We start from the raw sequence: 18,331 nt of genomic DNA, 5'->3' as shown, positions 1-18,331 counted from the left end.
GGTACGTGGGCACCCCTATTAGTTATTGAGTTCTGATGTTTCAGTCACACACATTGCTAACAGGTGCATACAATCTAGCACATAACCATGAACTTTCCATTGACAAAGATTTGCAGTACAATGGGTTATACTGAAGAGCTCAGGCGGCTGTTTTTCAGTGTTTGCACTATACCCTTAGTTCCAGTGAAGGGTCATCTTAATGCTACTGGATACAAAGACATTTTAGACAATTGGCTGCTTCCAACTTTGTGGCAACAGTTTGGGAAAGGACATTTTCTTTTTAAAGTTGAGAATCAATAATCAAACAAGACATCAAGTGTCAAAAGACAAATGTAGCTGAGAGTGGGGACACGCAGGTCCCCCATTCAAAAGGCACTTAGAAGTAGAGAATGGACATGCAGGTCCTAAATAGTCAAAATAACAAAACAATGATCTGTTTGTGGTCATTCAAGCATATCAGAAGGGAAATCAAAACAGTAAAAGTAGACCTGAGAGAACTGATACATTACATTCTTATTTCAATCATAGTGAGGGGGATAAGGGGAGGTTGGAAAGGGGGGTTGTGGAATCATAATCAAGTGGTTCAATCCTAATTGGGTGGAAGTGTGTTTAGTGAAAGGACATTTTCTATGCCAGCATGACTGTGCCTCTGTGTACAAAATAAGGTCCATGAAGACATAGGGCTAGATTTTAAATGGAGCGCAAAATATTGCGATATTTGCACTCAATTTAGTATTACCAGTGCACACAAATGTGCGCAAGTATTACAAACTAGGTGCAATTTGAACGCAACCTTCCATAGGCTCCAATGGGAGCCTCTTTCTCATGCCGTCAGACACTGCATGAAAAAACCTAGCGCAGCGAAGGGAGTAAGTCGAGCAGCCATGGGCAGCAAATATAAATATATACGTATATGAATATATACATATATATTCATAACAAACACACAGTCCCAATAGAGCAATTTTTTTATTGCTCTATGCAATCTTAAGGGCTATACAGGGTTCACCTCTGTTAAGACTGGAGTAGTTTCTGAGGTTTTAGTTAGACAATCCAACAGTAGTGGCATGCATCAATCAGTAAGGTGGTGCTCAACGTGTCTTAGCAATGAAAGAGGTAGCCCGCATTCTGACTTGGGTAGATCACCATCATTGCATGATTTCAACTATTCATATACCAGATGTGGACAATTGGGAAGCAGACTTCCTCAGTCGTTAGTACCTTCACCCTGATGAATGGTCTTTAAATCATGAGGTATACTGTGAATTGTTGGGGAAGGCCAGACATAGACCTTATGACTTATTGCTTGAATTACAAGCTACCTCAGTATTGCATGATTACTTGGGATCCACAAGCAGCTCTACTAGATGCACTAGTGATTTCCTGGTCATTCCATTTGATTTACACCTTTCTTCCTTTTGTTTTACTATGGATAAAAGCCAGGATAAAACAGAAAAGGGCCTCAGTGATTTTATTTGCACAAGTATGGCTTCGCAAAAACTTGGTACGCAGATCTGGTACAAATGTCCTTAAACCAGTCTCAATGTCTTCCTCTAAGCAAGGACTTTCTCTCTTAAGGTCCTTTCTTCAATCAAGATCTCAAATCTCTTAATTTGAGGGCATGGCGATTCAATGTCTAATTTTATTTCAGTGAGATTTTTTTTTCCAGATCAAGTGAGACACTGATTCAGGCCAGTAAGCCTGTTACAGGATGAATTTATCACAAAGTCTAGAAAGTTATCCTTTCCTGGTGTGTCTAAAATTACAGTTGGAACTCTCATAATTTTCAATTCCTTAATTTTTTTATTTGTAGGTTGATGTGGATAACGGTTTATCAGCAAATTCCCTTAAAGACTAAATTTCTGCCCTTTCAATCTTATATTACAAGAATATTTTGAGACTTTTTGACATTCCAGGCTTTCATCAAGATTTGGTCAAGATAAGACCAGCTATCTTGGTTTTGAGGGTTTCTTAAGGCTCAGCCATTTAAACCTATGCATAGTCTGGACATTCAACTGTTATCTTGAACGGTTCTCTCTCTCTTAGACATTTCCTCTACAGTAGAGCAAAAGTGATTTTGTGATTCTCCTTACCTGATTTTATTACTAGGATAAAGCAGTTTTAAGAGGGAACTTACGTTTTCCTTCCTAAAGTTGTTTCTTCTGAAAACATTAATTGGGAAATTTTAGTCCAATATCTCTGTCCAGTGGTATAAAAAAATTAAAAAAAAAACTAAAGAGAGATCACTTCTAAATTTGGATGTAGTTTGGGCCTTGAAATTGTATCTTTAAGTCACTCAAGAATTTAGAATTTCTTCTTCCTTGTTTATCCACCCACAAGTGGCAGAAAGCTACTCCAATGACCTTTGTTGCGTGTCTTAAAGCTTTGATTTGTATAGCGTAAATTGTTGAGGGGACGTCTCTCCCTGAATTAATTATTGCTTATTTTACTAGACAAGTTGCCACTTCTTGGGGTTTTAGAAATTAAGCTTCTATTGAACAGATGTGCAAGGCACCTACTTGGTAATTTTTTCATAGTTTCACCAATGTCTACCTTTTTGACATGTTTGCCTCTTCTGAGGCTGATTTTGGTAGGAAAGGTCTGCAGGCTGCAGTGCTTGTCCAGTACCTCTACCTGTCTTAACTGTTTTCCTTCCATATTTCATGGTCTTGTGGGCGCACAGCTTGGGTATAGGTTTCCACATGTGATGGCTCATGAACTCTCACCATCTTATGAAAGAAAAACAATCATGCTTACCTGACAAATACATTTATTTCATGATGGTGAGAGTCAACGAGACCCACCCTTCTTTTTTCCATAACAGTTGGTGACAGTACCAGTTTGCACTTACCCTGCTTTTCCTTTTCTATTGTTATTTTCTCCTTTCTCTTGGCCATATGTATAACTAAGGAATCATGGGACAGAGGTAGGGACTATGTATGTATAAATATGTATGTATAAATATAATTATTGTGCTAAAATCTAGATATCACACCACTCATATAAATGCAACTCCTTCTCTATTGAGTGAAATAAAAACTAAATATGTATAGAATGAGGGCGCTATGCAGCTTATGATATTAAATTCTCATCAATTATTTAATATATAAATGTCAGAATATACAGTTTTAAAATAGGCAGAAAAAATCTATTTGTTAGATTAAATAGGAATGTCTCCTAGTGACAGAAGTATAAATGTATAAGTGTGCAGTGAAAAATGCAATTTTGGAGTATACAGAACAACCAATTACTTAGTGCATACAAAAATATGTATCACAAGGATGTATCAGCGCATCAACAGTGAGGATTATTTTGCAGATATAAAAAAAAAGTCTTTAAAAGTTCTAACTATTTAAAAAGGGTAGTGATTCGCCACTTATTCATAGAATTTAAATGTGGAAATAGCGTTGATTCATCAAAGTTCACTGTATAGCTTAACCACCATTTGGAATTTACCACTTCATGTATATGCATCTCATGAGCAATAGATAATAAATGATGACAAATATCTCCAAAGCATCAGAGCAGAGAGGATTAAAGCTCTGTTGTGTGGGGGGTTTTACCTCCTCCTGTAGGACTAGACTTTAATCCCACAAGTGACAGCTCATGGACTCTCACCATCATGACAGAAATTAATTTATCAGGTAAGCATACATTTTGTTTTTGTGTCTGCAGATATCTGGTTTAATAGATTTAATATGTCTTTTAACTTGTGTGAATTTTAATGTTGAAAATTAAAAGTTATGTTTTAAAAGATACCATCACGTATGATTGTGAGAAACATTATTTATCTTCTTTTCTTTTGGCAATTTAGTACAGAATTAAACATGTGACTGCACAGATGTAATCAGCACGCTTCAGATATTTGCCTAAAGTAACTGTTTAAGCAAATCAATTTCTGAAGCCTTAGAATTAGCTACCTCCCAACGGGTAGGAGAGAGAGAGAGACCAGACCATTTAAAAGGGTGTTCCTGCAGGAGGATTCAAATAGAATTAACCTTTATCAGCTGCATTGAAATCCTGCTATTCCCTGCTTTTCTGTCATTTTACACCAAGTCTCTCTTTTTGGTACGTGAATTAAGGCCCTGCATTGAAATCCTGCTATTCCCTGCTTTTCTGTCATTTTACACCAAGTCTCTCTTTTTGGTACGTGAATTAAGGCCCTGCATTGAAATCCTGCTATTCCCTGCTTTTCTGTCATTTTACTCCAAGTCTCTCTGTGTATATAATATATATATTGAGCACATGAATTTAGGCTGTTAAAATTAAGTCCTGCATTTTTTGTAATGATTTTTCCCAATGTCTGAATTCTAATGTCTAGTTAATTGCCATGTGATGCTCACTCCTTCTCAATACTTGCTATAACTCTAAAATTTATAGTTTTCTTATGTCACAGTTTTAACCCCCTCCAAATTTTATTGTCTGTTTACTTAACTCATCTCACCCTGACCAGACTCTAACATTCCAATTGGCCTTACCAGCTGTTTTTGATTAGCAATCTGCATTGAAATCCTGCTATTCCCTGCTTTTCTGTCATTTTACACCAAGTCTCTCTTTTTGGTACGTGAATTAAGGCCCTGCAGAAATCCTGCTATTCCCTGCTTTTCTGTCATTTTACACCAAGTCTCTCTTTTTGGTACGTGAATTAAGGCCCTGCATTGAAATCCTGCTATTCCCTGCTTTTCTGTCATTTTACACCAAGTCTCTCTTTTTGGTACATGAATTAAGGCCCTGCATTGAAATCCTGCTATTCCCTGCTTTTCTGTCATTTTACACCAACAGGCCCATTTATCAAAGGGCTTGCGGACCTGATCCGACACTGCGGATCAGGTCCGCTAGACCTCGCTAAATGCGGAGAGCAATACGCTCTCCGCATTTAACATTGCACCAGCAGCTCACAAGAGCTGCTGGTGCAACGCCGCCCCCTGCTGACTCGCGGCCAATCGGCCGCCAGCAGGGAGCTGTCAATCAACCCGATCGTATTCGATCGGGTTGATGTCCGGCGATTCCTGTCCGCCTGTTCAGCGCAGGCGGACAGGGTTATGGAGCAGCGGTCTTTAGACCGCTGCTTCATAACTTGTGTTTCGCCCTTCAAGCTCCGTACGGAGCTTGATAAATGGGCCTGCTTGTCTCTCTTTTTGGTACGTGAATTAAGGCCCTGCATTGAAATCCTGCTATTCCCTGCTTTTCTGTCATTTTACTCCAAGTCTCTCTGTATATATATATATATATATATATATATTGAGCACATGAATTTAGGCTGTTAAAATTAAGTCCTGCATTTTTTGTAATGATTTTTCCCAATGTCTGAATTCTAATGTCTAGTTAATTGCCATGTTATGCTCAGTCCTTATCAATACTTGCTATAACTCTAAAATTTATAGTTTTCTTATGTCACAGTTTTAACCCCCCTCCAAATTTTATTGTCTGTTTACTTAACTCATCTTACATTGACCAGACTCTAACATTCTAATTGGCCTTACCAACTGTCTTTGATTAGCAATTAATTCAAAGTGAACATTTTATAAGTGAGGCACTAATTTTTAAGAATTATACAAGGATTGGGCAAGGGGCAAGACACAAGGCAAGTACTCTTGTAATACTATGTTTTATGTATCTCATTGTATCCTTTTGCAAGTGCTGCTGTAACACTGTGTCTTATGTGTTTACTTGGTTCCCACTTTCATAATAATGGTCAATATCTTCATATTCCTTTTTGCTACCTCTTGTCTCTATAACAAACTACATTACTCACTTACTCCTTCTCCCTCTCCACCTGCACTGTTCATTAGCCCATCTCTCTTATACTCATCTTACTTTTGTACTCATGAACTTTACCTATTCCTAAATACTCTCTCTCCCCCCTGCACTTCAGCCAAACAACAGTCTCATTACTGCAAATCTGCTTCTCATCTCATGTCACTCTCCCTCTTGCTCATACTAGCTGCTGGCGACATCTCCCCTAATCCTGGTCCCTCACAACCTCCTAGCCTTTCGCATCCTTGTGTGCCTTTCAATAGACTTCATAAACTAAACTCTGGTAACCTTAACCGCATTCCTCTTACATCTAAAAACCCCTCCCCCTTCATTTGTTCACTCTGGAACTCTCGCTCTGTTTGCAACAAGCTCACTTCTATCCATGATTTCTTTATCTCCCACTTTCTTAACCTTCTGGCTCTTACAGAAACCTGGCTCTCTGCTTCAGACACAGCATCCACTGCTGCACTGTCACATGGGGGTCTCCATTTCAGCCACACTCCTAGGTCTGGCAATAGACAACGAGGTGGTGTTGGTATTTCCTCTGGTTGCACCTTCCAACAAATACAGCCCTTCTCTTCACTCACATTTTCTTCATTTGAAGCACACATGATTTGGTTATTCTCTCCCCTCTCTTTATGTGTTGCAGTCATATACCGCCCCCCTGGCTCCCCAACTCAATTTTTAGATCACTTTGCTGCCTGGCTTCCTTATTTCCTTTCCTCAGACACCCCTGCCCTCATTCTTGGCGACTTTAACATCCCTCTTGACAATCCCAATGCCTCCTCTGTAATACTACTTCTTCAACTGACTTCCTCTTTCGGCCTGTCACAATGGACTGACTCTCCCACTCACAAAGATGGTCATTCCCTTGATCTGATTTTCACCTATCGATGCACTCTTTCAAATTTAACAAACTCCCCTTTTCCTCTCTCTGACCATCATCTCCTAACTTGCAACATCACTTCCCTACCTACAACTCCCCCTCCCTCTACCCCTCACACCAAACTTCACAGAAGCACTAAGTCACTAGATCTGCATCAGCTCGCTAGCTCTCTCAAACCTCTCCTCTCATCCATCACCTCCTTTTCCTGCCCTGACCAATCTATCTGCCAGTATAATTCCACCCTTACATCGGTCATTGACACTCTGGCCCCTCCAACCTTAGCTCAGAAACCACACTCTCATCCTCAGCCCTGGCATACTCCTCTGACACGATACCTACGCAGATGCTCCCGTACTGCTGAGCGACACTGGAGGAAATCTCGGAGTTCAGCTGACTTTCTTCACTACAAGTTCATACTGAACTCCTACTATTCTGCCCTTAATCTTTATAAGCAACAATATTTTTCTAATCTCATCTCTACTCTTTCCTCTAACCCTAAACGTCTGTTCTCCACGTTCAACACTCTTCTCCGCCCACCCCCACCTCCTAGCACAACCTCTCTCTCAGCTCAAGATTTTGCAAGCCACTTCAAAAACAAAATTGACTCCATCAGAAGTGAAATCAGCTCTCAACATACTTCCAATCTCCCACCCCCTCAAAAGCTCACAATCACCCAAAACCCAAAAATGCAGCTCTTTTGCCCGTTAATGAGGATGAAGTTTCTGCCCTTATACTGTCCTCCCACCTCACTACCTGTCCCTTCGACCCCATCCCCTCACAGCTACTCCCCTCCCTCTCTTCTACCCTCACCCCCATACTCACACACATTTTCAACCTCTCCCTCAGCACTGGTATTTTTCCCTCATCTCTAAAATATGCACTGGTCACACCTATCCTCAAAAACCTTCCCTTGATCCAACCTCCCCTTCCAAATACCGCCCTATTTCCCTACTCCCTCTTGCCTCAAAGCTCCTCGAAAAGCTAGTTTACGCACGTCTATCCCATTTTCTTACACTAAACTCTCTTCTTGACCCACTGCAATCTGGATTTCGTTCCCATCACTCTACAGAGACAGCAATTGTCAAGGTTACCAATGACCTACTTACAGCAAAATCCAAAGGCCACTTCTCTCTGCTTATCCTCCTTGACCTGTCTGCAGCCTTTGACACTGTTGACCACCCTCTTCTGCTCCAAACCCTCCAATCCTTCGGCATCTGTGACACAGCTCTCTTGTAGTTCTCTTCCTATCTGACTAACCGTACATTTAGTGTAGCCTTCTCCAGGGCATCCTCTGCCCCGTTACCATTTTCTGTTGGGGTACCTCAAGGCTCTGTCCTTGGTCCCCTTCTCTTTTCAATCTACACGTCGTCACTAGGTTCCTTAATAAAGTCCCATGGGTTTCAATACCATTTGTATGCCGATGACACCCAAATCTACCTCTCTGCCCCAGACCTACCTCCTTCCTTACTAACCCGTGTCACTAACTGTCTTTCTCACATCTCATCTTGGATGTCCTCTCACTACCTTAAGCTAAATCTCTCCAAAACTGAACTCCTTATTTTTCCCCCTTCTTCCAATGTCTCCACCCCCAAAAAATTCTATAACTGTTGATAATTCCATCATTACCCCTACCCCGCACACCCGATGTCTTGGGGTCACACTTGACTCAGATCTTTCCTTCACTCCTCACATTCAGTCCTTGGCTAAAGCCTGCTGCTTCCACCTTAAAAACATTGCTAAAATTAGACATTTCCTTACACAAGATACAACCAAGATTTTAATCCACTCTCTCATCCTTTCCCGCCTCAACTACTGCAATTCCGTCCTCTCTGGTCTACCTAGCTGCCGCATAGCTCCTTTACAATCCATTATGAATGCCTCTGCCAGGCTCATCTTCCTTACTCGTCGCTCTTCATCTGCTGCACCTCTCTGCCAATCCCTTCACTGGCTTCCTTTTGCCTCTAGGATTAAACATAAAATCCTCACCCTGACATATAAAGCTCTCAACTGCACTGCTCCCCCCTACATCTCAGAACTTGTCTCTAGATACTCTCCCTCCCGTCCCCTTCGATCAGCTCAGGATCTCTTCCTCTCTTGTTACTTCCTCACATTCATGTTTACAGGACTTCTCCAGACTGGCCCCCATCTTGTGGAATTCCCTGCCTCGCTCCATAAGACTCTCCCCTAACAGCTTCAAGCACTCCCTAAAAACTCTACTATTCAGGGATGCATACAACCAACACTAACCTTTCCTAATGCCATTGCTTTCCCCTTGAACCCCTTAGATTGTAAGCCTATGGGCCCAGCTGTTTACAGTTCGCTTCAAAAGAGCCGACTACAACAGTGAAACTCTCGGCAGGGCCCTCTACCCACTTCTACACAACAAAAGGGTGAGCGCTAATAAATAGCTAGTGATAACCTCAATGCATAATGTGCAAACAAATGACAGTTGAAATAAACTAACATCATATAAAATTTTGGGGATATACATTATGAATTACAAATGTTGAAATATAAAATAATTTGGAATATGTTGTTGATGATGAACTGTATATGGTAGGAAAAATGCTGTGAATATATCATACATTGTATAATATGAATGTGAAAGAATGTTTTATATTCATGATTACATTGTTTCCACATGTTTAGAGAATTATTAGGTGGATATGAAATGCAGTATATGAATTGCTATATAGATTTTCACTTTATACCTTTGTTTTATTTTAACACACTAGACTGATACCTTTGCAAATAAACACTGAAACAGTCAGGTTTTGAAGGTTACCAATTAAGGGTACACACCCTTAGGATAGAGAGGAAAAATGTTAGTTAGCACTAGATAGTAGGTATATAAAGCAGGGAAAAATATGCCTGAGGAAACGGCGTATGAGCCGAGAAACGCGTTGCATTTACAGGGGGCTTGATTGTATGCCCCTAGTTCACTCCTTTGTATATGCATTTTAATTTGTTTTTAATAAATAGAACTTTTTAATTTTTAAAAAATACTCTTGTGAGTGATTTTTCCTGCCTGCACCTGCTTGGAGTGGAACATAGAAACATAGATAGATATTGACGGCAGATAAGAGCCATAGGCCCAGCAAGTCTGCCCCACCTTACCTAACAGTATAAACTTATCTAGTTCGTAGGATAGCCCTATGCTTGTCCCATGCATTTTTAAAGTCCCCCACAGTGTTTGTTGCTACTACCTCTTGAGGAAGTTTATTCCATAAATCAATCACTCTTTCTGTAAAGAAGTGCTTCCTCAAATTACTCCTGAATCTACTACCCTTTAGCTTGAGCTCATGACCCCTTGTTCTTGAATTTTCCATTTTATGTAAAATACCCACAGCCTCAGTTTTACTAAACCCTTTAATGTACTTGAAAGTTGCTATCATATCATGAACCTAACACACTGAAGTCTGCCACTTTTGGATATTGCATCCTAAGGAAAAGTCCCTTTTAATATACCAGCTTGCTCCTACTAGCACATAAGTGTGCTCATCTAATATGTGAGTACCCAATCTTTCTTTGTGCTAAGTCAAACACCATATCCTTTGTGATCTGCACACTTTGGTGCTTTTCCTGTGTTTTATCTTTCTACTACAGTGAATGACTGATATCCTCTGTGGGTGAGCTGTCAAACCTGATAAAATCTGCAGCCTGTGCCTACAAGCACATAGGTGTGCTCCAGAGCCTTGTGAGTACCCATTTGGCTTTTTTCTGTGGCTTTATGCTTATTTGATGATACTACACATGAGGCGCCGCTTTGTTTTGTCTTTTATTTAGCCCCTCTACCCACTTGACCCCTACAAAAACTATCCTGTACACCGACTATGTTTACAGCGCTGCGTAATCTGTTGGCGCTCTACAAATACCTGATGATGATGATGATAATAATAATAATCAGCTGCTTGCATGAATACACTGGCCCTTTAATTGTTTCACTATTACAGTGTGGGTTTAGCAAGCAAAATATAACAATATATATGCATGATACACAGTGAGCTTTATTCATCATATGTTTAACTATAGGTGAAATAAGCAAGTTCCAACTTAATTTTATTGGGTTTATTTATCAAAACTTTAGACAATGACATAGCACATTAAGATATATAGTGGTCATGAATGTATCATATATAGACTGCAACATAATAGCTTACATTGTCAGATAATTTAAACATAAAAGTGTGATTTGAAAAAAAATCTTTTTTTTTTTATTATGGTGAAATATGATTTCTGAATAAATAAATTAAATTGTAGGTATACTCCTTGAATTGTATCGCTATTTACTGGAAGCAGAAACTCATAATCAGGTAGTTAAAGGGCTGTTTAACTCTAAATGTAAATCCACATACAATATTTAAAATTATGCTTTAAAAAACAAACAAAAAAAAAACGTTTTAATATTCTCCACAGATAATTTTGCCAGATGGGGGGGGATTAATACTTAATATTTCATGTTATTTATAATGGTCACTTAAAGGAACAGTCTAGTCAAAATTAAACTTTCATGATTCAGATAGGGCATTCAATTTTAAGCAACTTTCAAATTTACTTTTATCATCAAATTTGCTTTGTTCTCTTGGTACTCTACTCTTTGTTGAAAGCTAAACCTAGGTAGGCTCATATGCTAATTTCTAAGCCCTTGAAGCCCATCTCTTATCAGCTAGACAGTGCTAGTTCATGTGTGACATATAGATAGCAGTGTGCTCACTCCTGTGAAGTTATTTATGAGTCAGCACTAATTGGATAAAATGCAAGTCTGTCAAAAGAACTGAAATAAGGGGTCAGTCTGCTGAGGCCTAGCTACAAGGTAATCACAGAGGTAAATAGTATATTAATATAACTGTGTTGGTTATGCAAAACTGGGGTAATGTGTAATAAAAGGATTATTATCTTTCTAAACAATACAAAATCTGGAGTAGACTGTCCCTTTAAGCTATCCAAAGTACAAATTAATTGCATGATATTATGCTAATTTTGTAATGAACGCTGTAATGAAAAACTTTAATATTAGCTTCAGCTTAATATTGGTTTACATTTTAGCTAGGTGGTGTGACCATTAAATTGGTCCTGGGGAGAACACTGCTTTCATTTCATTTGCCTGGAATTTAACTCAGGAAACTGCAATTTTAAAGCAAGTATGATGTGAGTGGTACATGTGCCATTAAAACACTGCACCTTCTCAGTGAGTCCGCAGTGACTTGTATTTTCACTGACGCAATATATACCACGTCAGCTCTCAGAGCGGGCATGGTGTTTAAAGGGACATTAAAACACTGCACCTTCTCAGTGAGTCTGCAGAGATTGTATTTTCACTGACGCAATATATACCACGTCAGCTCTCAGAGCGGGCATGGTGTTTAAAGGGACATTAAAACACTACTTTTCATGAGCATAGTACTGAGGCTATTTCCCGCCTCCCTCTAGGGTGCACTGTGGCCCAGCATGTGTATTTATACTGCATTGACAATTTTTTAAAAATCACACTTTATCTGTATATACCATCTGTCTGTTTTCCTTTGATTAGCAACTACTCATTCATTATAGAGCTCTGCATAATAGATATATACATTGTGCAGAAAGTATAGGACATAAAAAAGCTCAATGTATTGTAAAATGAGCACTTTATACTGGAATTAAATAACCATTAGTTAGATGTGGTGTGAGTGCCTTGCATTGAGGTGCATAGAGCAGTCCTGCTATGACAAGAACTTGTGGGAAGATGATACAGGTCTCAGCTTGTGCTCTCATCTCTTCTTCTTTGTCTCCTTCTTTTGTTTTTTTCCAACTACAGCGGCTGGCATTTTGTTTTTTTTCTGCGTTTCAGTGTTTCGTGTTTCTGGAATATCAGAATCCTGTGAATGGAGATGTGGACAAATTACTGGTGCATCCTACAACTGAGATAATAAAATATTTCCATCAGTTTTAATTTACTCCTATTATCAATTTTTCTTCATTCTCTTGCTATATTTATTTAAAAAGCAGGAATGTAAAGCTTAGGAGCCGGCCCATTTTTGGTTCAGAACATGGGTTACACTTGCTTATTGGTGGTTAAATGTAGCCACCAACAAAGCAAGCGCTATCCAGGGAGCTGAACCTAAAATGGTCGTCTCCTAAGCTTTACATTCCTGCTTTTTTTTTTTAAATAGAGATAGCAAGAACGAAGAAAATTTGATAATAGGAGTAAATTAGAAAGTTGCTTAAAATTTCATGAAAGAAAAAAAAATTGTGTTTAAAGGGACAGTAAACATAGGATTTCAGAAATCATTTTACTAAATGTCTTATGCAACTATGACAGTCTAGCGGTATCTCACAATAAAAAAACATTTATAACATATATAAAACAGACCGCTAACCTTACATGTAGGGAGTAAACACTGACCGCCCAGTACTTCTTATGTATATAGAATTTTTACCATGCTTCTTAAACCTAACCAATCCCCTGTATATCGATCGCGCAGCTCCTTGAGTGTCAGGGGCGCGCGTTCTTTGATTGACAGGGATTGCTGAAGACATACTGGGCTTGCAAACCAGTCTTTAGCATATCGCGTTAAAACGCATGCGCAGTTTGAGTAGCTGGCGAGAAACACTTGACAGACAGAAGCTTGTGAACGAGCAGTAATGGGAGAAACAGGGAAGTTTGTAGCCCTTCCTATGGGATGAACCGTTAGCCGATAAAACACCACCAGAGCAGGAGCGGCTTGGTGGGCAGTGAGTGAGGACTTCCATAACAGTTATTTTCAGTAACTTCAAAATGTTATAACTTAATTTTTTTAAAGTTTACTTAAAAAACTAAAATAGTATAGTGATAAGAACATTAGTGTCTGCCTATATGTGAAACATAAAATAGCAAGATTTACTGACACTTTAATATCCCTTTAAGCCACTAAAACTTCTGATTAGTTACATTAAAAAAAAAAAAAGTATAAACCAGCTATAAAGCTAGACTTTGCCTTTTGGTCTCTCTAAGGGGTGTGACAGCATATGTGCGTATGCCTCTGAAAAACAATAACTTTCACTAGAAGCATTTTTGCTAATCGAAGTAAAGTCTAAATATGCTTCTATTTACAATTTATATGCACCCATACACATTTCAGTTTGACCTTTCTATCCCTTTAAAGTATATAAATAAATACATTTCAAGTGAATGTAAATTTTGATGCTAAAGTGCCAGATTTTTAAAACTTTGATTAAAAACAGGGGCACTTTAATTCATCAAAATTTACATTTCACTCCTGTTGTGAAAAAAGACTTACCTTTTAAACTTCACAGCAGCTCCAGCTTCCTCCGGTCTCACAAGCCATTTCTGATGTCAGAAATGATTGATAGGTCATCCTCCAATCACAGCTGCCCCCCCGGGGGAATCAGTGTCTGATTCAACGCTGTGATTGGAGGAAGCTGGATGCCTCATTTTAGACCCAGGAATAGGCTTTGAAATGGGTGGAGGAAGCTGGAGCTGCTGTGAAGTTTAAAAGGTAAGTTTTTTTTTTCACAACAGGAGTGAAATGTAAATTTTGATGAATTAAAGTGCCCCTGTTTTTAATCGAAGTTTGAAAAACCGTGCACTTTAGCATCAAAATTTACATTCACTTTAAGTTTCATTCATACAAACATGCACCGACACCTGTGTTTGTAGTTGCTTATAAGCATTATAACCCTTTATGAAATGTCAGAAATATGTTTAAAGCAGTTGAGGAAGCAAAAGGTGAACGTTCTACTCCAGTACATTTATACATAAAATGCAGGTGTCTAAACCAAGCTCACCATGTCCTGTGACTTGCCCCCAGGGAAGATTATAGCCAATATGCAGATCAGTTGGAAGATGGCTCCACCGAAAAGCCCATAGCGAAGAAACATTTCAAGGAGGCCAGCCTCCGGAATGTCAGGAGGGGAAAGGTCTAGAGACTCAGGCATGGCGCTAGGTACCCTCCCTAGAAGAGAGAAGGAATGCATTATATTCTACGGATAAATGGGTACTAAATCATGTGAACAAATCAAAATGACTAATAATGGAAAATCGCCATTTCTTTAAACCACTGGTTAACAACTCTGTCATATAATAAATTATATATTTTGGACCACACTAAAATGTTCGATGGGGAATGAGCTCATTAAAAAAAAAAAAAAAAAGTTTAGTAAAGTAGCCACTAAATTCGCCTTAAAATACTCTTAGCAGAAATAGTGATTTGCAAAACAAGACTTGCCAGGTCTAAGCTGTCAAATGTGTATAAATTGTGCAAAATGGCACGTGGAACCAGTAAATAATGTTATAATTCTGATGTTTAACTAAACCACAGTCTTTTTTAAACTGTGCTCAGTAATTAGTTTACTAACATGACACAAAATATTAATGTTATTGGTATTTTACATGCATTTTTTTTAAAGTTGCAAGTAATTAAAAATATCATCCATGGATCCTCCCCAAGAGAACATGCAGCATATCTGCAAAAAGAACAGGATACACGCAGGAACTATTAGCACTTTTGCTATGCAGCGCTGCTTCACATCAGGCTGTTTTCTCAAACAGTGCTGTGCTCAGCAGGAGTGTGAAAGTTTTCCTTATCACAGTGCAGACAGAGCGAAGCATTGTTTGAAGAGAGCAGTGATGTAAAGCGGCCTGCAAAGCTGTGACTCCTGAATGTAAAGACATTCTTGTGAGCAATGCACCTTTTTTAATACTAAATTTTTTAAAAACTTTAAATTTATTTTTGTTCTCTGCAGCTAATTTGCAATACAATTTTCAACTGCTGCAATATAATATAAAACTTTAAAAATTGCTTTATTCATTTATTATATTAATATTTATTATCAACACAATGAAAGGAAGCTGATGCTAATTACTGTGTAACTGTCTAATTTAAAAAAGGATTTAATTTGTATGACCTGCAGAAATTTTTGTAACTAAAAAATCTCATCGCATTAATTGAAGAAAAGTTCTGCCTTTGGGTGGATCCTAAACTATTACATTATAAATCCTAAATATTACATGTAAATGATGTAATGTATTTCTAGAAATGCCCCTGGATCACATGGTTCCACATCAGTCGTGCGACTAGTGCTGCTGATTAGATCAGTGGCAGTTTCCTCTCTGGACCAGCAGTGCTCTGAGTCCGGAGGCGGAACTTTTTCTGTGTGTTTAAAGGGACAGTCAACACTTGCGGTAACATTATTTGATATAGAAAAACAAAAAAACGAAGATCCGCCTGCACTATACCCCTTCTGCTTTGCCGCCTTGCTTCTTGTACTAATCCCCGTCGATAACTTCTCTAATACCAGGTAAATATGGCAGCCGAACTCCCCCCACCGTTACGTAGCTACCTTCTTCTTAAAATGATTAGCAAATCAGAATCCAATCCTTGGTCAGAAATTGCATGCACTTGGGGGTTAAACACACAGTAGAAATGCTGCTTGGGCCCAAACGGAAACTTCCTCTGATCCAATCAGCACCACTAGTCAAATGACTCAGATGTAAAACTAGTGCTGCTGATAGGAATAACGGCAGAACTTCTACTGAGTGCTTAACTCCTTTGCGGAGGTTATTAGTCTTAATATTACATGCGCAAAATAATTTGAGAATGTAATTTTCCTACTTTTATGGCCCTTTAAAAGAGTATTTCTCCAATACTGGGGTAACAATATGTATTAAGTTATATGTACTACTTAAAAACCCATTATTTTTTAGCAAAAAAATCTATTTAATAGTGGAGTATTTTCATCCTATTTCAGTAGATTTATAGCTGCACTTTATTTTAACATGCTCTGGGGCAAAAATATGTAAGTTAAACTGATATATATATAGAACCCATAACATAATATGCAAGTGGACACTCTGATATGACATAAATATATTGGTCTGCATTACAAATACATATCTGTCCTTCCAAAGCTGCACACATTACATGCCAGGAAGGAACACACAAACGCACACAGGTAAATAAGATGTACACATACAGTAAATGTAAAACGAAAACCTTGCATATAGTGATGACTTAACTGATGACAGAAACATAAATTGGTCTATGCGTCTCTCTACAAAACTGCGGAGATACTACAGTTACTAGGATCGTATACTCGTCGTGGGTGTACAGAATAAAATAGGATAGAGCTGTGATGTTGGCCGGTAACTTGGGGTATATTAGAGGCTCGTGTTTGAATGAATAAACAACATGAGAGCGCAGGTAACATACATATAACAACAAACACAGAACTCACAGACAATAGAGATCCACAGAAGACAACCCCGGAATAAAAGCGTCTAGTCGGATGTGACGTTAGAAAATGACTCCTCCCCATATAACAAGGAATAATACAATTGTGATTAGCAATATAAAATGGTCCAAAACGATACTCATGTGTAGCCAAATTAAAATAACGACATATAAAAAAAAAAACACGCGTATTTTAACACTTTAAATTACACTCTCAAAATTACAAACAATGGATGTTTTAATACGATAATGTTCCTGAGCATCTAGGAACATTAATTGCCACAATGTAATTACCCACAAAAATACATTTTTTTTTTTTTTAAATTTGTCTGCTTTTGTTGTGAAATACCTATGTTCCTGCAGATTTCTGCAAAGTAATTACACAAACTAATTTAAAGCCCTTAAAAGGACATTAAAGTCAAATTTAAACTTATGTTTTTCAGATAGATCATGCAATTCTAAACATTTTTCCAATTTACTTCTATTATCCTTGTTTTGTTCTCTTGGTATCATTTGTTGTAAAGGACTGTAAAGCATAACTAAAAACTAAGGCTCTAGTGCTGCAATGCATTGTTGGGAATTTGCTGGTGATTGGTAGCTGCACATATATGCCTGTTGTCATCACCAGATAGGTTCGGCTAGCTCTCAGTAGTGCATTACTGCTCTGAGCCCGCTCTTCAACAAAAAAAAAAACAAGAGTACAAAGCAAATTTGGTAATTAAGTAAATTGCAAAGTTGTTTGAAATTGCATGTTCTGTGTGAATCATGACCATTTAATTTTGACTGTACTCAGACATCCCAACCTGCAAAAACCCATTTCAGGAAGGTGGCTTCACCCGCTACTGCACCGACCCCCTCCCAGTTATATATTGGACACCTTGAAACCCTAAATAAGATAGACTTATCATTAAAGTAGATTCCCACTAAAGTCACATTAAAAAAAATAGCTTTATTGCACAACCACATACAACAAACCTATTTTTCAGTGATCGTACGCTTGTTGAATGCTTAAATATTTTAGAATACAAAGTTTAATTACGTGCAGTAAATAAGGTAGTGTTTGTGTTTTTATTTTATTGAAATCAGTGGGGGGGGGGGGGGCTTTTTGGTTATGGATGCATGCTCTGAAGGTTCTATAACATCCCAGCAACTAAAGGCATTCCTTAAAGAAACACTTTTCCGGATTTCGGCCACATTGGATCATGGTACTTGGCGTTTCAGGGAGATTGCATTCCATTTGCTGGCATCAGGGAGCCGCTATTACGATCAGGGAGACTCCCTGAACTTCAGGGAGAGTTGGGATGTCTGATGTACTACCCCTTATTGTCAATAGCAAAAATAAGACCAGTACTGCAAATTCCAATAGGTTTTCTATAGATATTTCCCTGAATTGTCTGTTGATTTACCAGAGCTGATCAGTATTAAATCCTTTTAAAAAAAAAAACGTGTTTAGATTTTTACTATGCACTCCTTTATT

The 18,331-nt window shown here is 38.4% G+C and overlaps 1 protein-coding gene across 1 annotated transcript; it reads right to left on the bottom strand.

The window, feature by feature from the left end:
* Nucleotides 1–10,696: 10,696 nt before the first annotated feature.
* Nucleotides 10,697–16,899, bottom strand: MANBAL (mannosidase beta like). The gene is made up of 3 exons (XM_053717323.1): nucleotides 16,859–16,899; nucleotides 14,411–14,577; nucleotides 10,697–12,501 (listed from the first exon to the last, which is right to left on the bottom strand). Exons 2-3 carry the CDS (start codon nucleotides 14,558–14,560, stop codon nucleotides 12,394–12,396), a joined length of 258 nt encoding a protein of 85 aa, XP_053573298.1. The 5' UTR covers nucleotides 14,561–14,577; nucleotides 16,859–16,899; the 3' UTR covers nucleotides 10,697–12,393.
* Nucleotides 16,900–18,331: the final 1,432 nt, after the last annotated feature.

The sequence above is a fragment of the Bombina bombina genome, chromosome 1 (assembly GCF_027579735.1).
Source record: "Bombina bombina isolate aBomBom1 chromosome 1, aBomBom1.pri, whole genome shotgun sequence".
NCBI lineage: Eukaryota > Metazoa > Chordata > Amphibia > Anura > Bombinatoridae > Bombina > Bombina bombina.
This window is presented reverse-complemented; position numbering and strand designations above follow the sequence as displayed.

Excerpts from the sequence above, each read along its gene's own strand:
- MANBAL (XM_053717323.1), bottom strand. The coding sequence starts at position 14,560 with ATGCCTGAGTCTCTAGACCTTTCCCCTCCTGACATTCCGGAGGCTGGC. Across the intron at positions 12,502-14,410 it reads GGGGCAAGTCACAGGACATG|GATTCTGATATTCCAGAAAC; the intron begins GTGAGCTTGGTT and ends CTCCATTCACAG.